The sequence below is a fragment of the Podarcis tiliguerta genome (assembly GCF_965153285.1).
Source record: "Podarcis tiliguerta genome assembly, chromosome: 5".
NCBI lineage: Eukaryota > Metazoa > Chordata > Lepidosauria > Squamata > Lacertidae > Podarcis > Podarcis tiliguerta.
In genome coordinates, this window is record NC_139538.1 from 35191199 (window position 1) to 35212745 (window position 21547).

At 42.4% G+C, this 21547-nt stretch overlaps 2 protein-coding genes across 4 annotated transcripts; one reads left to right on the forward strand and one right to left on the reverse strand.

Annotated features, from left to right (window-relative positions):
- Positions 1-2745: 2745 nt before the first annotated feature.
- Positions 2746-11019, reverse strand: DTYMK (deoxythymidylate kinase; the record flags this gene model as incomplete). 2 transcript variants are annotated; one of them, XM_083443129.1, is made up of 6 exons in its annotated part: positions 2746-3220; positions 3470-3667; positions 3941-4031; positions 6465-6573; positions 8169-8473; positions 10849-11019. In XM_083443129.1, the coding sequence occupies 5 exons, from the start codon at positions 8296-8298 to the stop codon at positions 3110-3112; spliced, it is 639 nt and encodes a 212-aa protein (XP_083299255.1). In that variant the 3' UTR covers positions 2746-3109. The 2 variants fall into 2 exon arrangements, with proteins under 2 accessions (XP_083299255.1, XP_083299254.1); XM_083443128.1 differs by lacking the exons at positions 8169-8473; positions 10849-11019 and adding an exon at positions 9760-9895.
- Positions 9806-21540, forward strand: ING5 (inhibitor of growth family member 5). Of its 2 annotated transcripts, none has more exons than XM_083443124.1 (8): positions 9806-10096; positions 12285-12356; positions 13113-13279; positions 14460-14571; positions 16261-16354; positions 16615-16750; positions 17361-17422; positions 17816-21540. In XM_083443124.1, the coding sequence occupies exons 1-8, from the start codon at positions 10057-10059 to the stop codon at positions 17853-17855; spliced, it is 723 nt and encodes a 240-aa protein (XP_083299250.1). In that variant the 5' UTR covers positions 9806-10056; the 3' UTR covers positions 17856-21540. The 2 variants fall into 2 exon arrangements, with proteins under 2 accessions (XP_083299250.1, XP_083299251.1); XM_083443125.1 differs by having other exon boundaries at positions 9952-10100.
- Positions 21541-21547: the final 7 nt, after the last annotated feature.

Here is a 21547-nt window from a genome sequence, read left to right on the forward strand (position 1 = left end):
TCTAGAATCAAGTCCCTCAGGGCCTCTCCTTGCACGCTGCTTGACAATGCTTGCTCGATCTCTGTAGAAGCCAGAGCATTTCCCCACCAGTTTGTGCGATGCAACGGGTGCTCCTGGGACATGCTCGGTTCCCTACTTATCCTGTGACAAGGGCAAAATATAGGACAGGATCTGGCACTGGTAGATGCCTCACTGCTCTTTGTTGAACATGTGCTCTTCTAGTCACTGAGTCTGGGACCAAACTCCTGGTTTCCTTCTGCATTGCTGAGAAGTAGGCAACCTCACTAGGAAGCAAAGAAGATTGATCCTGCTTATATAATACAGGGTATAATGTCATCCCAAGGTTACGGACTAACTTCTGGGAGAGGAAGAAAAATGAGGTACTTGTTATGTCCTAACACAGCAATCAAATATGAGGCCTAAAGGTTGCATGCTGTCCTTGAGGCTTTGGTAGCCCTGGCACTGCCAAGGATGGTGCTGGGGATGAAGCGTAACGGCTCAGACAAGGTCCTAGAGTCCTCCACCTTCCCAAAGCCTAGTTAGTGCTTTTTCAACTTTGAGAAGAATGTGAGGGCTCTAGGACCCTGCCAGAGCCCCATGCCTGCTTCCCCAAGTCCAGCGCCTTGCAAGGGCTGGGTATTTGTATCTTTAGTTTTCTATGTATTTCTGTTTTCCTTTAACACATGTAAAAGAATACTGAGATCAGAAGATAATGATGGAAGACAGCCTTTGAGACCATGAAATGATGTAGTACTAGAATTGCATCCTACTGTAACCTCCCCTGCTCTTCAGTCCAAACTCTGATGGTGATCTTGATGGTTACCTATAACTAGCCTCAAACTGAGTAGTAAGAATTTTGAGAATAGCCCTGTGGTTTTGTCAAAACTTTCTGGAAACAATAAACCTGATTTTTAAATAAAATCCTACCAGATATACTAGTTTAGGTATAAAGTCTAGCAATGTCAAATTACATAGCACCAATGATCAAATTAATATTGAATTCAACATAAAAACTTGAGAAATAGCCTAGGAATTGCCTTATTTTGTTTTTTTTTTAATGGGGAGGTGATATGATACTTGAAATGTATTTATAGATTGCATCTTAAGTTCCAAAGCCCATGAAGGGATTTATTATATTCAAAAAGGTACACACAATTCCAAGAGAACACCAACATGAGTAAATAAAAGATTTCTGGATATAAAATGCAAGACTGCTTTCTTTAAGAATAGGAAAGTGCAAAAATTGGCAAATAAGTTAATAGTAAAGTACAAATTTGAAGAATGCATTTCTAAATATACAAGCAAGTTGCTTCTTTAAATACATCACTAATAGAAAACTGAACAAATGCTTTATAACCATAATAAGGTTTGAAGGTGATAATGGGAACAATATTGTGAATCTGCAAATATGCTAATTCTCTACATCAGTCTACACTTTAGAATATGGTGGAGACCCATATCCAAACCACTGCTTCCAAAGAACACACAAAAAAGTCAGAAGTTAATAATCATAATAATAATAATATATTTCTTTAGAAAGGAAAAAGTCAAAGAAATATCCCAAGAATCTGAGAACTAAAATACAGTACTTTCATTAAGACACTGCTCTAATCAGGATCTTTACTACATAATTGGACAGCAGCCCCCGTAATACTACTAAAAAACAAACACCATAAATGGGGCTAATATAATCAGCAAAGAAATGGTTTTAGTTGTTGTGTTTTAAAAGCGTGCAAACATTTCTCCTTTCATAATACTGAAATCCAGAGTCATCCAGTGAACTGCCAGTTGAGTTTTCAAGGCTCTTCAAATGTTGTTGGACTCCCAATTACCATTAAACCGAGCCAGCGTGGTCAATGGTCAAGAATGATGGGAGTTGAAGGCTAAAACTTCTGGAGAGTTCCTGTGCCATGCTAGAGTTAAGATTCCTTATTAAGTTAGCCTTATTTTGACCATGTACCATAACCTCAACTCTCTCATATGACACTTTCCCTCATTTTTGCAGGAAACGAAAAATACTGTCCGTGGCAAAGGGTTGTGTGTCCCTCCAAGTATTTAGGTGGAGAAGTTGATGCACTATTCTTTGTTGGGAAGGCAGGGTGAAACATCACATGAAGTCACCCTAAAGCATCTTGATCTAGAGGAGGGGTGGCTATGTTGTGGCCCATCAGATCTTGTACTACAGTTGTCACCATTTCCAACCCCTGGCCATGGTGGTGGAGGCTGATGGGAGTTAAAGTCCAACAACATATAGAGGGCGACAGGTTAATCACTCTGTTCTAGAGTGAAAGGTGCTTAATCAGCACTGGGGTAGGCATGTTTCAAGTTATTTAAGCCATCCTATCAAGTACATATTGCAGGGATAAGGAACCTCCAGGTAATTCCCTAGCTGGCCCTTGGAACAAGCCCAGGCCCCGCCCCTAGCCTCAGCCCATACCACTTACCAACCCAGCAATGGATCTTCCTTGACTGCTTCTGTAGGGCTGGACTACATCCTTGAACTCTGATAATGCCTCTTGCTTGTGTGACTGGAGAGGTGCATGTGTGTACAGGAACCTTTGAATTTTGCACAGCTGGAACGAAGCTTACCATACAAAGGGAAGAGTTGTTCTGTTGTCTACCCACTTCTTGCCTCTCAGATTGTGTACCACTGGCATGTGACCTTCTAAAAGGTTGCCCGTGAGGCAGTGTGGTCTTTGGGCTGAAAAAGATTCTCCACTCAACATAAGTTTCTGCTCGACAAAATTAGGTGAAAATCTGAGATTTATTAGTAAACTTCTTCCCCCTCATTACGAAAAGAAAAACTGTTTTAAAATTATGACTCTGGAAAACAACAGCTACTATACAGCTGAAGTATTAAGTCTCTCTTGGTAGGACAAAAAGACCTTTGTCTAATGCTTCTTTCACGCATCTACTCCAGTCCAAGTCCCGACAGAGCTGCCAGACCAGTCTCTTATAAAACGCCACCCGAAACAGAAAGAAGAGAGCTGCATCAAGAGCAAGTCTAGCAAATCCTATTTGATAATATAAATACAGGGTTGCTTGAAGGTGAACGGTGCAGATTTTGGCTAGGTGAGAAGTGACGCCTAGGAGATGATATACTCCAGTCCTAGTTCCACAGTTCTCCTATGGGTTTGTACTGAGCTTCTCGCATGACCTCCTCTGCAAACGATTTTATTTCATTATGCAAGTCTTCTATGCTCTTTGAAGCATCAATCACCTGCATCCAAAACAAAACCACAAACACATGAAACACTCCGCATGTACAACCCAACTACAGAAGAACGGTTGGTGGAAGAAATAAAGTATCAAAATATAATAAGGTATTACGTTGATGTCTATGTTTACTCTCATCCTACTAGTTTTCCTTCCCCTTCAACAGATGTTTCAGATCTCCTAGAAGGGCTGTTTGATTTTTTTTTTTGGCTTATGAATCCCACAGTGCTCCTCCAGAAGTTTCCTTTTTTACCTTCCAGTTTAAAGTCTTATCTTCCATCAAATGGTAGAAGCGTTGCAGAACTTTCTCCTGAAAAGAGCTGTACTCATATCGTTCATTTCCAAAGTCTCCTCGTTTGGCTGCTTCAGACGTGCTCAACTGAAGAAAAAGGATCAAGTCTGGCTTTGGAAGCCCAACATCAGGTTGCTTACACCATTCCAAGGAGAAGTTCTGTTCGGAGAGAAATGAGAGGTGCAGCAAACAGCCCAATGAAGTCAAGGAGCAATTTGACAGCAACACAGGAAGCTGCGTTATACGGAGTTGGACCACTGGTTTAATCTAGCTCAGTACTGGCTACCACTCTCTGATATTTCAGACAGGGTTTCTCCCTTTAACTTGCCTGGAGATGCCAAAGACTGAACCACTGAACGTGAGACTTCAATGCAGCAAATCTTTCCCTAAATACTATATTTCTATGAGGCTGAATTGGTGTTTTTTACCCACCTCTTTAGCACCTGTGAAGGCCACTCCAGAAAACGCGTATCTGTCCACTACCAGAGTGATACCTTGGTTTAACTTCTCTTTAATCAATGGCCTGAATGGCAGAAAGATACCACTATTAGAGAAAAATCGAAGCATAATAATTTGGAATAAAGCAGTGATGCAAGGTATAAAATTCCTGGGACTGTATTTATATGGCGAAAATGTTATGACATTTGGATAAAAAAAGGTAAAGGAACCCCTGACAATTAAGTCCAGTCGCAAACGACTCTGGATACACCCTCGTTAAGACAAGAGTATTCTGGGACTTGGGTGGCGCTGTGGTCTAAACCACAGAGCCTAGGGCTTGCCGATCAGAAGGTTGGCGGTTCGAATCCCCACGACGGGGTGAGCTCCCGTTGCTCAGTCCCTGCTCCTGCCAACCTAGCAGTTCGAAAGCATGAAGTGCAAGTAGATAAATAGGTACTGCTCCAGTGGGAAGGTAAATGGCATTTCCGTGTGCTGCTCTGGTTCGCCAGAAGCGGCTTAGTCATGCTGGCCACATGACCTGGAAGCTGTACGCCGGCTCCCTTGGCCAGTAAAGCGAGATGAGTGACGCAACCCCAGAGTCATCTGCGAGTGGACCTAACGGTCAGGGGTCCCTTTACCTTTTACTCTGGGTGGTATACTGTAAATAAGAATGCATTTTTTAAAAAATGCAGTTTCATAAATTGGGTGATTTCAAAGTTGCAAATAATTTGGTAAATGTGCATGCTAACAGTTTTCGATGTCTTCATTTTCTTTCTCAAAAGTTTAAACGACGTAAGGAAATGTATGCTATTCCTGTAATGTCTATACACGTATTCCAATAACCTAATTTCTAAGACGTTTATTTATAAAGCTTTGGATCTGACTATAACATTTAAACCACACTGAGTGCAATTACATGCATGTCTACCTAAAAGCAAGTACAACTGAGTTCAATGGGACTTCTTCCCAGATGAACATGCACAGCAGAGATGGGAAACCTGTGGCCCTCCAGATGCTGCTTGGTTGCAGCTCCCATCATCTGGCAATGCTGGCTGGCGCTGATGAGAGGTGGAGTCCAACATCTGGACGGCCACAGATTCCCAAACCCTGGTGTATGGGACTGCAGCCAAACTGTGCTTCTGTATATTGATTTCCCCCCCATATATGGTATTTGAGTTCCACAACTTTTGACTATTGTTGGGGAGGGGGGAATCTGACATATAAAGTTAACATGGTATATATTTTAAGTTTGTTTACTACATACAAATAAAAATTTGCTAAATGGCTAAGTAACCTATTTCTTAAGTATTTCCAAACTCAGTCTTATTTAAGAAGTCACCAGAAGTGGGCTAAGAATTGCTTGGATATTTTTCTTCTCCTGCATAAATTATGCCATATCAATTTGAATTACTGTACCCTATTTACTTGAGACTAATGCACCATCAAATCTAATGCACACCTCAATGTTCAGAACCATGAAACCAAAAAAAGAGTATTTGCTGGCGAATGTAAATGCACCATCGAAACTAATGTGCACCTTAATTTCCGCAATATAATTTGGCCAAAAAATGTGAGCATTAATTTGATTAAATGTTGTTAATTAATAAACATTTAACTAGGAAACAATGCCTCACAACTTCACCAATAAGAGATGTTAAGGCATCAACACTATTAATTCACTCCTTGTAAGTGTGGTCAATAGGTAGACAGTGAATGAGGAAATGCAAGAAAACACTGGGCACATCACAATACCGTGAATAAGGAGCATGCTACTTTCTCTTTCAGTCTACTCTGCCCAGAGCCAGAAGCAACAAAACATGCATAGTGTGAATCAACAGCATGCATTAGAATGCTGCTCATTCACAGTAAGCCATAAACCATGGAATACTATTACATGCAAACCAGCCCACTGCGCTGTTATCAATAGAACAAGATATGAAAACAGATGAAAGATTATGTGTTAACTACAAGTCAAGATATGTAATATGTAGATGTATTCTTACATCAAGAATGTGGGAAAGAAATCAGGAAGGGGGGGGGGAATCTATGGAAGTAAGTGAATCACAATTGCTTTTATTCTGGATTAGTATTTATTACCCATGCCTTTTGTAATATATTTTGCATCCAGTCCCCGAAAGCAACTGTAATTCCAGCATCATGCATGAATCTTGATCAAATACAAACTTTTCTCTTATCCTCTCTTCAGCATGAATTGCCAACTAGACAGAATAAGTTTGATTTTTTTCATTTTTTGAGAAATATGCCTAAATTCCAATTATTAAGGCACTTGACTCATGTGGTGACATTCAATAACATCTACCTGCTTGCACAACAGAAATTTGCTTGCATAACAAGAGCAGGTAGGGGAGCCAAGGAGAGAAATATGAAGACTTCCTGTGGGAGTAGACATCCACCCACACTACATTAGATCTCACCCAGTATTCTCCCCAAGCAGAAAAGCAGCACTGAATTAGGGGATCAAAAAGGTACTCATGTATTTCACAAGAATTCTATTTACACTTGCTCCCAGCGATTAGCAGAAAATAGCAGATGCACTGTGTGGTCCTCCAAATTGTTCTTCTTTTCCAAATAGGAACTTATCAGCCGTCCAATTTCTGTAGTTCTGTCTGCAATAAGATGTAGACAAGAGGGGAATAAGACAAACATATTCAGCTTCTATAAATTCTGTAATATTCTCTTCCCAATGTACATCACTATTGGAAATGCTACTTCCTAAAAAGATAGCAGCATTCAATATCAGAAATATACATTCCCCAGCATCTAGGCTATGGATACCAGATTTTTTTCAATGAATCCGGGGACACTTTTTTTTTTTAAGCTGAGTAGCAACAGGGAGTTAGTAGTGAGGCAAAAGACCCTGGGGCCAAGCACACATGCATATTGTATAAAGGTGTAAAGCCTTTCTTTTGCACCATGTGAAACATAAATGCAGTTTTTAAAAAACTGGGCAATGGCACGCCACCCGCCCGTGACTCCCGAGCCTTCCCCAATCTCCTGCCCCCTCCCCCCTTTGTTTTGACAGATTGGGGGAGGCTCGGGAGTCGCAGGCAGGCAGGCAGGCGGCTGTTGCCCAGGAGGGGCGCAAGGCGCACGGTTTCTCTGCCAGGCAAGGTGCAAAGCCCTTCTTTCGCACCCTGTAAAATATAAATGTGCAGTTTTTTAAAAAACTGGGCAACGGCTGCCCGCCTGCGATTCCCGAGCCTCCCCCGATCTGTCAAAACAAAGGGGGAAGGGGGCAGGAGATCTGTACCACGGGACATCACTGGTTCCCCTTCGGCAGTGGCAGCGGACAGCTCCTGAAGCCAGCCAGAGCCAACTGCGCTACCAGGCCAGCTCCGGGCTGCTGCCGCCACGTTTCCCAGGGACAGATTAGCAAATCTGGGGACATTCTGGGAATGGAATTTGTCCGGGGACAGATTTGCAAATCCGGGGACTGTCCCCAGGAATGTCTGTTAACCCTAATCTAGGCAGAAAATAGATAACCATGATCTCACAAGTGGGATTACACCCACTTTATGTGTTACTACATCTTCCATCACTGTACCTTTGCTGCAAGGATGGTTTAATGCTATTTGTCTCTCTCTCTCTGCATGGCACAAGGTATCCTAACACACATGGTCATGCCAGAATGCCAATTCAGTTAGAAAGCAGATCTAAGATGATAGCATCGTACTTAGTTTAAGTTTTTCTTTAATAAGCACTACTTTGCACCATGGTTTCAAAGACACCCCAAGTTAAATAAGCTTTCAACACACACACACCCAACAACAACCATAAACTTACTTTTTCGAATATCAAAATGATTAGATATTAGATAAATTAAATTAAGAAAAACTCGAGGCGGTTATCTATGAGGAGGGCCAAAGACTCAGCCCAAATCTATGACAATGCTGGTAAGGAACGCTTTCTACACATCACTAGCACCGCCACAAAACGTATTAGATTTGGCCCCCTTTCCCACCCCATCGGCAGCCTCAGGACAGACAGAAATCCCACAGACGAAGCGTTCCCGCCACTGCATCTCCGTAGCGAGAGAGGCTGTGTGCAGCTCTCGACTTTCACCCTGCCATCCGTCTGTTAAAGGCACAGACATGCTGCCACAGCAGGGGAATTGCCGACAATTCAGGTAAATCTAAGGCAGTGTGGCGAAGGGGCTGCGCCTTCCTGCATGCAGCTGCCGCGACCCCTAAGCCTCGCATACCGGGAAACCGAAGGAGTTCGGCCCGGTGTCCCCCTGCCAGCAGGCCCTCCACCAGCTTTCTGGTCTGCGTGCTTTTGCCAGCTCGGTCCACCCCCTCCAGCACGATCAGCGCCCCTCGCCTGCCAGCCATGGCGCCCCCTTCTCAGTCAGCGGCGAAGGGAAGGAGATCGAACGACAACTGCAGCTTCCCGCGCTTTTGGCGCAATCACAGAGTACAGTCCTCCGGCGCATGTAGAGCGGCTCTGGTGTAACCATGGTGACCAAACCCTCGCGCGATCACGGAAAACACAGCAAAGCGGAACCGTCTGAAAAAAAGCAGAAGTCGATCGCGCGATCAAAGAAGCCGCCTGCGCGGTGCTCGACAGGATTAGTCCGTTGGAAGCCGCTTTCTTTCTAGGCGTTTTTTGTCCATCTCGCTGATATTAACCCTTAGTTGAGTTTGAACGTAAGGCGTAAAATACCAAAGCAAACGCACTCAAGAGCACAACGCTTTTCTGATGTCGGCGCAACAGATTTGACAGTAAACTTGTACCCTTAACGTGGGGGAAATCTCGTTACGGGTATCCGTGTCTTGTAGCTAAATCCCTCGGGGATTCGAGGGCGCGCGCGTTTTGCATGCACGCGTGGGATCCTGACGAGCGTTTCGCGCATTCGCCCACCCACGCCCCATGATGCCCTTTTAAAATTTGGAGGGGGGGTTATTGGGTTGTTTTTATTTTGAATATATATTGCGCGGTTTTATTTTTTGATTTTGTTCTGTAAACCGCCCTGAGACCTTTTTAATATATAAACATAAAAGAATGCCAGGAGAGTTTTGGAAGCGTGGGTTTAAAACAAAACCAAAAATCTTAAGTGATGATGCGGGGGGAAATGGAGGTCCATCCATATTGCACGCAGCCCGTTATAAGTGGGGGCATTAAATAGTCCTCCTTTTTATGTAATGAACTAAATAAAGCTTTCAGAATTACGTGCAACCATATATATTTTTTCTATTATAAATAAAAGTCGTATGTTTACATATTTATCTGTAAGAATGATCTTTCTTTCCACGTTGACGGTAACCAGAAGCGTCTAGTCCACACTGGAAGCACCCATTCTCCGCAAAGCTCACCTGGGCTATAAGCTACACCGAAAACCGTGCCACTTCTTACAGAGTAAGCACGCGTAGGATTGCGCTGTGCGTCATTGTACATAAAACATCTTTCTTCTCTCTACACCCTTTGAAAAAAGAGCGATTTTATGGGTACAGTAAATAAGGGACATCTTGAGGAGGTGCCAAGGAAGAGACGCTTAAAGGCTAAAAGCAGTGTTTCTGTCCTTGGGTGGGTGCAGAAATCCTGAGAAGATGCTCCCCCTTTTATTTTTTATTCCGCTAAGGCTACCTATGCTGCAAAATACATGCCAGCTTTCCGGGAGACTAACACGCGTTTGCTCTGCCACGTCTGTACAGCCCGAACCCGCGAGCTCCCGTGCACTTCTATTTATTTGAAGGAAGCTCCGTCGGCTTCAGCGGCGTTTTCCCTTCCAAACAGACACGTGTACGCCTGGAACTGCGTCACGCGAACACCGCGCGGGAAAGACGTAGCCGGACCTGCGCGGGAATTACGACGGGAGGAAATCGTGGGGGGGGGGGAGGTAACACCACGCGCCGCGGACACGGGGAATCGCCCCATTCCGGCCGATGGCGAACGAACGTTGACGTCGCATCCCCCACCACGCCCCCTCATTCCTATGCAGCGACGGCGGCGTCCGCTTAGCCAATCGGCGCCGGCCTCTCATGACTATGCAATGAGAGCCCCGACCGGCCATTGCGAAGGCGCCCGCGTGACAGCGCCGATCGCGGCGGGGCCGGAGGGTGGGCGTTGGCTGGCCGGCTGGTTGGCGCGAGATGGCGGCGGCGGCCTTGTACCTGGAGCACTACCTGGACAGTGAGTGAGTGCGGCGTTGGGCAGAGGGAACGGGAGGGAAACAGGCCCAGGCCAAAGCCGGGCGGGGGCCACGCCGGCAATTGCGGCTGCGTCACACAGACCCGGCGAGGGAGGGGGCGGTGGGCGAGGTTTCTTGCTGCGTCATTGCGACGCGTAAAGGAGGGGATCTCCGCGCCGGCCTTCTAAGGGTGCAGCTGCGTTCCTTGGCCACCAGGGGCCGCTCCTGCTCTACTCCTATGAGCGCCGCCTGTCAGACGAGCAGCAAAAACACCCCTCCCCCATGCTTTTAAGGCGCGTCGTGTTGCGCATTCTCCAGGATTGCCACCTAAAAATAAATAAAAATGTCAGGGTTCCTATTCTTTCCCCACCCGTGTGACCAGTAGAAATTCAGCAAGTCAGGTGGCGAGAAAAGCTCCATGATTTGTAGACGGCTGTTGAATTCAACATAGGAAGCCAAGGCACGGCATAATATTAATACTATTAATAATAATCGCTTTAATATTCCCATTTATTCAGCCCCGTGCATCAGTACTTCCTTAGCAAAGCTGCAGACCTCTCAACTTAAAAGACACATAGTTATTTTATTCTTAAAATCTGTATGCTGTTTTATTGTTAAAACCTCGAATCCGTTTATGTAGAGCATAATATACACATTAAAGTTATGAATAAAAGAGAATAAAAACAAGCTGACTGAAAGAAAACACAAGTTTTCATAAAATATATGTATTTCAGCGCTTGTTAACTTTACATACCTTGTGCAAATGTGTTGTGCAGTAGGGAAGCAGATGCTCACCAAATACCTAATTGGAGTGGAAAGCTCCAAACACAATGACACCCAAGAAGCCCAAAAAATGATTTTTTTTGTGTGGAAGGGGTAGCAGACACACTTCCTTAGCCATAGCGCCAGCTGGGCTTGGAATGCTTCTGTCTCCTTCCTCTTTAGCAGGCAAGTGAAATTTCCTGCTCCCGTATGGGACAATTTGTATTTGAAGAGTCTCCATGTTTACTTGTTGAAAGGATGTCATTTGGCACGTGGGCACTGAAGCCCCCTGCAAAAGAGGAAGAGACAGATTCATGGAGAATAACGTTATCAATGCCTACCAGCCATCATAGCTATGCTTTGCCTCCATGGTAAGAGAAGCAATAACGCTTCTGAATACTAGTAGCTGGAAACTACAGGATGGGAGAGTACTTTTGTGCTCAGGTACTGCTTGAAATTTTCCCACAGGCATCTGGTTGGCCACTGTGACGACAGAAAGCTAAGCTAGATAAGCTATTGTCCTGACCCAGCAGACTCTTCTTATGTTCTTATAGTGGGACCATAGAATAGAATAATCTACTTCTTCTGGACTCTTCGTGAAAACTGAACTTGTAGATGTTTGCTTCCTTGATGGGCAGAGCAATCCTAACCATGGCTAGGTGGCAGCAGGACATGACTGCTACAGCCCCACTGCTCACACTGACGAGGGTGGAAGGGCAGGCAGAATCCTGCTATGCCAGCCTGGAGCTGGCATACTAATTGGGCCAGATACCATAAAATTATGGCAGTAGGACCTTCTCAAGTTCTAGTGGATCCCAGAGCAGCTTAGTTCTTCCCCACTCCTGGATTGCCCTATTTCGAGGCTTTCTAGCGGAAATGGGAAGCTCCACAGTGGAGAAGTGACACTGATGCCACTCCGCAGGCAAAGACAAGTGGAGCTGCTCTGGGGTGGGCAGAGGGAGACCTTTGCTCTGTCTTGGATGGAGCTGGGAGGCAAAGTCTGAACAACTTCTAGAGGGTCACAGGTTCCCTGTCCCTCCTGCACTTAACCATGGTTTAACATTATATCTGAACAGGGCCACAGTGACATGTGAGAAGCTACTGAGGTTGGTGGTAGCAATGAGCCCCATGAGTCTCTGATCATTCAGAGATTTCAGGCTTAGAAGATTCCCCTTGGGATCCAGCCAAAGGTTTCCTGGTCTCTGGTACCTGCCCCATAAATAGTGGGAGCACCCAGATCAACATGCCATATACAACAGGGAACAGATAAAGAGGAAGGTGGTAGGGTAAGGTATTTATGGAAAATAGGGTACCTGGCGAGGTTTATGGATGCTTTTTGTTATGCGTAGTTGGTTTGTGAACATAACTTTTATATTAAGAAGGTTATGGTAGAGAGGGGACTGCAGCATTTCTGTTTTTGTATTTCAGGCATTGAAAACCTCCCTTGTGAGTTGCAAAGGAACTTCCAACTTATGCGTGAGCTGGATCAGAGAACAGAAGGTGTGTTCAGGTATTCTGGTTCACAGATCTTCTTGTGTGCTCAGCTCATATTAGATTTGCACACATCTGAGATTCACTTGTCATATATATTCACTGGGAAAGTGAGAAGTAGCCCATAGCAGGGTTCCTTCAGCCTCCTGTAGATGTGTATGAATTGATCTTGCAAGCACAGTCTTGCTACTTTTTAGTCAGTTGTGCCTTACTAAGGTTGGAGAACATGCCTTCTCATTTGAACTTTTAGAAGCACAACTCAAGAATTCAGCTGGCACATGTGCTTTGGTTTAGTTGCAAGTATTTTAAAATGAGGGAACAAAGGACCAATTAAGTGGTCAGATGAGAAAGAGGACAGGACTCCTTTACTTTTAATAGTTGTGTAGCTGAGGGAATGTCTGCAGGTATAGCTTGCATAACAAGCTATGCCTCCTAAAAATCCTTTTTTACACAGCCACTGAATGTTCAGAAGCCCTGTACCTTTCCTCCCCAGGCTACCCCCAGAGAGACATTTCTTTCATGGTTTCTAAAAAGGTTTCCAATTGTGAAACATATAGTTTGATCCTAAATCAATTTACTTACAAATAATCCCACTGAGTTCAATGGGATTTTCCCGCAGGTAAATGAGCTTTGGGTTGCAGCCTCACAGCTCAGTCTTACTCAAAATTAAGCCCCATAGAGCTCAACGAGGCTTACTTCTCAGGTAAGTGAGTATAGGGCTGCAACCTCAGTCTCACGCACATACTGTCTCCCATTGCTCTTCAGACAAGAAAGCAGAAATCGACAGTCTTGCTGCTCAGTACATTTCGACAGTGAGGAATTTGTCATCAGAGCAACGGGTGGAAATCCTGCAGAAGATTCAGAATGCTTACGCAAGATGCAAAGAGTACAGTGATGACAAAGTGCAGCTGGCCATGCAGACCTATGAGATGGTAAGGTTAGATTAGGTAGACAGAGGACTTGTGTTTCAAAATGAAAAATCCACCCTCTGTATTTCTTACTTCTCCCATAGCTACCTTTGAAGCTTGTATTACAGGTACTAGTCTTTCTGCGTAATTAGTAGCTGTCGACTGACACAGACATGAGGATCCATGATCCCGGGTTCAGTCAGCGATAAAGAAGATAACAGGCAGGCTTGCGTCATACATTCTCTACTTCAAAAAGAATCCTGATGTGGACTGGGATTGTGTACAAGGTTGTGACCTCCCCCTGTTTAATCTTTTACAGTCTGGGAGCAATGGGGCAAAGACCTGAGGCTAAAGTTATGGTGCTGGCAAGCAAGTGGATTTGTCAGCAGTGCATTTATCAAAATTCTTTCTGTGGCTACATGTTCTTATTCACTGGACTATTACATTGGAGAGAAAGTTGTGTTGTGAGGCAGTGCAGGAATCTTCACTGCTTTGAGAATCCAGGCTATGGGGTTTATAGTGAGAGTCGATACAATTAGACTTGCTAGGATTCATGGCTCTCTGTTGTGGGAAGGGTTTGGGGTGGTCAAGAATCTGCCACATTTCCTTAATCTGTACATATGTGAATGATTATGGGTATTTCTAGACAACTTGTCCATTGAGCATTTAGCCCGATTTGTCAGCACAAGTTTATGGGGAGCTTAGATGTTGGCTACTTAATGAACATTTGTTCTGATTTGTTTGTGAGGTTAGATGACATTGAGTCAAAGCAAGTGTTATCCCAGTGCATTTTCATGTCACTTTCCTTAATCACCAAAAATCTGAGCTTTGGGGGAAGCAGGTTTCTTTCACAAGACCTCCCAATCAACTATATTTTGCAACCTGAGTTTGCTGGTCTGTGATTGAATCCCACCTGAAAATAGGAACTGTCTGGAAGAGTCTCAGGACTACAGAGGGACTGTGTGATTTGTATTGACCACCTTCCTATGGTAGCTGGTTTTTCTGCTCCCTTCGTCCCTCTGCTCCCTAAATGGTCTGTGAGTGGCTGTGGTTAATGCACACACCAACCACAGGTCAGATGAGAGAGGTGTGTTGAGGTGCATTGCATACCAGAAAAGGAAGATAGCAAGTTGAATCTGATGATTTCTAGAGATATTATTGGATTTAGTTTTCTTTAGCTGTGTGGTCTCTCTTTCTGATGTAGGTAGATAAGCACATTCGACGGCTGGATGCTGACCTGGCAAGATTTGAAGCTGATCTGAAGGATAAGTTGGAAGGCAGTGATTTTGAAAACCCTGCAACGCAAAACCTAAAAAGTGTGTACATTATGAATAGTGTCATCTCACTGTGAGGAAATCCTTCTATATACTTATTATTATTATTATTATTATTATTATTATTATTATCATCATCTATTAGACTTACAAAACATTTAAAAATATAAATACTAATACATTATACAATAAAAAACAGAACAAAACAACCTCCATAACAGCTACAGGAAGCTTTTGGCAGCACTCTAGTACCAAAGCAAACATCTTATGTGAGTCTATTGAAAGCCTGGAGGGTGGGGAATATAAGTCATTACCTGGTGCCAGAAAGATATCGACAAAGGCACGAGGCAGACCTTTCTTTCCTAGTAAAAGCTGTTTCTCATACATCATGAGAGTCTGTATAAAAAGCATACATGCCTGCTATGAGGAACAAAGGGAGAAATCAGTGAGGAGAGACATTTAGTTGGACAGAATTGAGCCATAGTTTTTCTTCAACATGGCTCCCATAATTTTGGCATAAAGCAAGCAAAATTATGTTGATTAAGTTAATATTAGGAAGAGTCCTCCTACCTCAAACCACAAATCCACCTGGTCCAATTTTGCTTTATAACCTGTGTAAATTCTTCCACAAGGTATTGTGCATTGACAGTGGCTTCAATGTTCCAAAGGTCTTACTCATACAGAAAATAAAGCAATACCAAGTTTCTCCAAACTCAGTTTTTAATCCTTTCGCTTCTCTTAGTAAGTTTTTTTGATAAAGCAGTTTGCCTGTGGATTGCATTTTGTTCCTCTGAAATTATATATTTGTTATAAGATCATATATAGAACAAAAATTCTGTAGAAATAAGAGTCTGGTGCACAATGTTAACAGGGTAAAACTGCAGTAGTATTTTTTTTAATGATTATACATATAAACAGCTTAGGGTGATTTGCAGGTATGTATATATGAGCTATTTTCATTTGAATTATTGTCAGAAGCAAATTTATCAAACATTAGTTTACTAGGTACAATCTTCAATGTACTTTACAAGGGAGTAAACCTCATTTGACTTGGTGGGTCTTACTTCTAAGTAAACCTATTTAGGATTTTACTGTTAGACACTTTTTGAGTGTACGAGTAGAGTACATTGTTATTTATCTTAATGCCCTAGCTGACAGCCAAGTGATTTGAACAATCGTACAAAAAGATACATAAGATTGTTGCCCAACAGGTAGTATCTTAGTTATTTTGGTTAGTTACAAATTTTACCAATGTCAGGTTCAGATAATAGGAGAAGTTGTGCTGGATAAAATTGTAGGATTCTTTCAATGTATAGCTACATCAGAGGTTGCGTTGGCAAATGGCTTCTGAACAAGGATAACTTTCCAATTTATATAAAGTCTGGAAGAATAGATGAGAGAAAAAAGAAAAAATAATCATTTTTGAATCATTATGGTGCTTCAAAAAAATTGCAATGGCACCTCGGGTTACAAACACCTTGGGTTACAGACTCCGCTAACACGGAAGTAGTACCTCAGGTTAAGACCTTTACCTCAGGATGAGAACAGAAATCACGTGGCGGCAGTGTGAGGCCCCATTAGCTAAAGTGATACCTCAGGTTAAGAATGGTTTCAGGTTAAGAACGGATCTCCGGAATGAATTAGGTTCGTAACCAGAGGTACCACTGTATAGTATAAAATCTCTGGTTTTTCTTCTTATGGTGTAGTTAACCGGAAATAACTGTCTTTCAGAGGGGCGAACTCCAAAGGATAAGAAAAGCTCTCGGGGTCGGGGCCGGCGAACATCCGAAGAAGATGTCCCAGTTAAAAAGAAACCAAAACGAAGGTAAGTGACTGCAGTCTGCAGTTAGCTTGTTCAGAGCAGCTTCCATTTGAAGAAAAAAAATTGCCAATGTGCCATAGTAACCAGATTTTTTTGGCATGCTTAGTTTCACATGCTTTATACTTTCTCCACTTTTGCTGTCTTCTTACTCTTCAAACTAACCAACCTCCCAAATAGTTCTAGTTAGTTTCTAGTTAGATTTATTTTTTTACCAAAAATCACTGGCATTTATTCAATATTTGTTCACGTTGCTCCCATTGCAGGTCTGAATTAGCTGATACCATCCTGTCGGTTCATCCTTCAGATGTCCTAGATATGCCGGTGGATCCCAACGAACCAACGTATTGTTTGTGTCACCAAGTATCCTATGGAGAAATGATTGGCTGCGACAATCCTGATGTAAGTACTGAGATAACCCAGTGTGGCCGTACACACGCCTGCATGAAGGTGCTTCCTTTAGAAAGAGTGGAACTATGCAAGGGAAAGAACCCCATCCAAGTGACCAATAGAAGCTGCTTCCAGACTTCCCCTGGTTTCTGAGCACAAATTTGAAAGCACTTTTCTACAGCAAAAAATCATAGCTTACATATATTAAATGAAAAGGCAGATCTGGATCTTAGGACTCACTGGATTTGATACTTCACTCCAAATTTGAAGTTGTTTGTGCACCTTTCGTACACATACAACCCTGAAGTCATGTCTACACCCCAAGCTAACTTGCTTCTATTTTCCCCACTCTGGGAATTTTAATAGTAATAATGATAATCGTTTACATCATGCTTTACAGGCCATTTGCAGTGAGTAGTCCATCCTGTGTCTGCAAAATTTGGGCACTTCACAAGCAACAAAGGGCTCATGAAGTTTCCTATGTAATGTGCAGTATATGCCCCTTCAATTGTGACATGCCAGGCACCAATTAGGCTCCCATTTCTGTTAAATCTGATAAGATAAATTAATGTTATCAAGCTCTCTAAGAAAAAACATCTTTTTATTCTTCCCCAAAATATAGTGCCCAATCGAATGGTTCCATTTTGCTTGTGTGGACCTCACCACGAAACCCAAAGGGAAATGGTAGGTGTCGTGAATAATCACTTTCTACACTTGTGTTTTCTTCATTTAATTTTCTTCATGGATGCTTTTTTCACTTTACCATAACAAAAGCACAAAGGTCCTTGACCGAAGGCTCACAATCTAAAAGAGACAGCAAGGTGATATAAAGGGATGGGTCAGCCTTTGCCAACCTTGTGTCTTCCAAATGTTTTGGACCACAGTTCCCAAAAGCCACAGCAGCAGGGCTATGCTGGCTGCAGCTGATCAGAGGTGCTGTTCAAAACATGGTAAAGACTAGAACCAGGAAGTCAAATGTATAATTCTTGAGTTTTATTTTCCCCCAAATGTGAAATGCTCCCAAAGTCATGCATTGAACTGAACACAGCGATTCTTTTTTCTTTTTTTAACCCTTAGGTTTTGTCCTCGCTGTGCTCAGGAGAAGAAAAAGAAGTAGAATGGGAATGTACAGTCTTAAAGAAGAAAAAGTTTAATATATTCGTACATGTTGCAATATTTTATTCTATCTTTTTTTGTCACTTACCTATCTTGTTTGATTTGATATTTAGCAGTGGCCAGTCATTTTTCTTAACGTGGGGGGGGGAGCTATCCTAATGAGAAAAGGAGGATGTGGAGGAGGTTTACTGTGGTGATGGTCACCTGGGTTTCACACTTCTGTGGCACTGCAATCAATGTTATGAAGTACTAAGAGTAGCCCTGCACTGGAATTTCTGCTCACGTACTAAAAGTCTGTGAAATTGCCTATATGGCCTTGCAGGTGAACGATGATTTTTTTGTTTTGTTTTGTTATCAACAGGGTAGTCACTCTGCTCCGCACAATATTTATGAAGGATTTAAAATCTTTAACTGCATCTTTACAGAACCTTATAACTACTGTCAAGGAAGGAATATGCTGCTCTGTTCCTCAGCTGCAGCAAGTGATGAATTGTTTCTTACAAAGGCAGATGAAAAGTAATGGGTATTATTTGGGTAAGGTGTGTTCCACAAGTAAATTTCAAGAGTAGTACACCTGTTCCAATTGCTTCTGAATTGTACACTACTGCCTCCGCGCTTCATACGAGTCCCTCTGAAGTCATCTATCCTATCCTGATGGTAAGCAATGAATGCTTAAATTGAGGCACAAAATGTCTAGGAGATATCAGTATAGTTTGATTCACTCATGAAACGAAAATAAGGCTTATTTTTCATTGGCTAAGCTATTAGATGTTAGACATGAACAATCAGGAAAACCAGATGTAAAAAGAAAAACTTTTTTTTTAAAAAAGGAAAGATTCCTAGGACTGCAAAGCACTAAAAGCAATTTGGTGTAATTTTATACTGAACTTGTATCTGGTTTGAGATGTCTGTTCTCTGTAAGCACTGAGATGCCATCCAGTATAAAATGTGAAAGTGGGTGCCCCTTAAAGCAGCTTTGAGTTGGGAGACGGACAATATTTTTCCCCAGGAAGTTGGTAGAGCCATCATTGCCTGTGATGCACACAGTATCATCACTATCCTCTCTGATAATGCAGGCGGTTTGGATCCAGAGTGTTCCTTTCATGAGCCCATCCAGGGGTGGCTGTGGGTAGGATTTCTGCATTGCAGGTGGTTGTAGTAGTAAGCCCTCGAGGTCCCTTCCAGCTCTGCAGTTCTATGAATGAAAGGGCTTCTTCCCATTGCAAAAGGGATTGAAATCCAGTGGAGGCTCACACCGGAGGAAGTGGAGGAAAGGCAGATTTCGTTTCTTCCCTCTACATCTCCCCATGCCACCTCCCACACCGTTAAGGAGGGTCACCCAACTTCTTGGCATGGTTTTGCAGGGGGGAAGGAAGAACGATGAAAATCACCTCTCCCTCCTTTGTGAGCATCCCCTGGGCATTCACAGGAACTGGATCCGTGCCAGGGTTTGCAGGCTTTATATGTAACATCAAAAACATGCAAATGTTGTTTGACCAAAGACAATATCTAGGGAGATAAAAATTATACACCATGGATCATGTTGACTCTGTCATACCAATATTTGTTAAAGACGATCATCTGTCTCCAGCTTTGCATTTCTCAGCTAAAGGCTGGAAAAAGCAGGTCAAGAAGGATGGATAAATAATATTATGTACAATGGCTAGTTTGTCTCAACTGTGCTTGCATTGTGAGATAACATTGATTATTTGCATATGGTGATTAAAAAGCAGCCAGAATATAGCACGCACGGCTGTTACCCGTTCCAGTGGCGTGGAGTTTGTTAAGGATTCAGGTATACCCCAAAATCACAGTGATGAGTTATGCTTCCTTCTTGAACAACTTGCACCACGTGATACCTGCAATTTTGCAGTAATCTCGCTTCCCTTCTGTAAGGTAAAGGAGAAAACAATCACAAAAACAAAAATGTGGAGTTAACAAGTGTAACTTTAAATTGAGAAAAGGTATCTTTGTTTTTTTCTGAAAGGACATGGTTTGGGGTTTTTTGTTAAGAAAGAACGCAAGTTCTTATTTCACATGACATTGATTTTGCATGGTTTTGTAGGCAATTCAGTGAAAGTATTCTTTATTTGTATCACTTTACTTTCTATAGCTACATCTAGTTTTCAGTGATCACATGCACATTTGCATTGGCCACATAAGAGTGAACTAATTTTGAAGGTTTGGTTGTCATAACTTGCTCTCAGAATGTTTTGCCTCTACATAATGTTGTGCTGTTGTCAGGCTTAAGTACTTACTGGAGTAAGTTGTCACTCTAGAGTTACCCCCTAAATATCATGCACACAGCTATGGAACTTAATGCAGACAATGAGTCTTCCATAACCTCGTGCCCTCCAGATGTTTTTAACTACAGTTGCCTTAGCCAGTGTGGCCAATGGCAAGGGATTATCAGAGTTGTAGTCCAACCTCTGGAGAGCACTAGGCTAGGGATGGTTGTCCTATGAGACAGCATTTTCATATAAAGTTTGGGGTGCACTAAATTAGCTTTTCCCAACATGAAGCCCTTCAGATGTTTTTGACTACAATTCGCTTTAGTCTTTGCCAGCATGGCTGTCCAGAACATCTGGAATGCTCCAAGTTGGGGAAACTCTTTCTCTTTTAATGCAAAGCAATCTTCCACAAGATGTGATCCACCAAGCTGTATGTGGCTCCAGCAGTGTTGTTATGGTTGTTGAGATGCTTGACAGTTCCCTGGCTTTTGCAGTCGTGACTACAAAATAGGAAATGAACCTGATGGCAAGAACACATAGTGGATTGTAGATGGATTTTTTTTGGGGGGGGGGGGTCACAGCTTCTGCATTGCGCATTTAGATTTTAGTAGGAAGTCTTATAAGACCTCATGAATCAGTAGTTCAGTTATCAATAATGGACATGTGTTTTAACTTCCCATAAAGTCATGTTAGCTTCTACTATAATAGCAATGACTTTCAAGATCTATTTCCCCTTTTTCCCACTTACGTTGTATCTTAGATAATGGAAAACTAGTGCTATAGGTTGGCATACATCTTGAAAGTCCTTAAAATGTGTTTGGGGGTAGGAAGTTAGTGCTGCCATGTAGGTATTGAAGCAACCTGGACCTGTTACTTTACCATAAACTAGAACCAAGATCATGTTTCCGTCCCAAGGAATTGAATGTTTTGTTTCCTTTGAGGCTCCAGACAGTAGTGGTGGCGGCGGCAATTTCCCAGTTATATCTGTACACTACAGATGTCACATGTTGCTGTCTTGACTATAAACTGATTGTCAACCAGATCATGTTGTTTCAAGTTTTTTATAATCATGCTGATAATGAACATTGGGCATTCTGGTCTGTGAAGAATGTATTCTCCTGAATTTTGAATGTATCCTGTTTAATAATAATTACTTTTGTCAGGATTTAGAGCACAGGAAAAAACTGAAGATAATCTTCCCTCCTTTTTTTTTTTAAAAAAAAGATAAATCTACATATTTTGTGGTTGTCGCTTTTTTCATAGTTTATCTCACAAGTAATCAAATGACACAGCCTATACTTTCTTGTCAAAGGAATTAGATTTATGTTTTCTTTGTAAATGGAAGAGAATATTAGAAATCTTTTTATTAAAATGTGAAAATGTTTATCTGTATTTTTGATCATGTTATAGATATAATAGGTATATTGTTACAAATAAAGTATTTTTGAGAACAAACAACTGC

Bases quoted from the DNA above. Each gene is read 5' to 3' on its own strand.
- ING5 (XM_083443124.1), top strand. From the start codon at position 10,057: ATGGCGGCGGCGGCCTTGTACCTGGAGCACTACCTGGACA. The intron at 13,280-14,459 runs GTAAGGTTAGAT...TTTCTGATGTAG, and splicing joins CCATGCAGACCTATGAGATG to GTAGATAAGCACATTCGACG. The intron at 14,572-16,260 runs GTGTGTACATTA...ACTGTCTTTCAG, and splicing joins TGCAACGCAAAACCTAAAAA to AGGGGCGAACTCCAAAGGAT.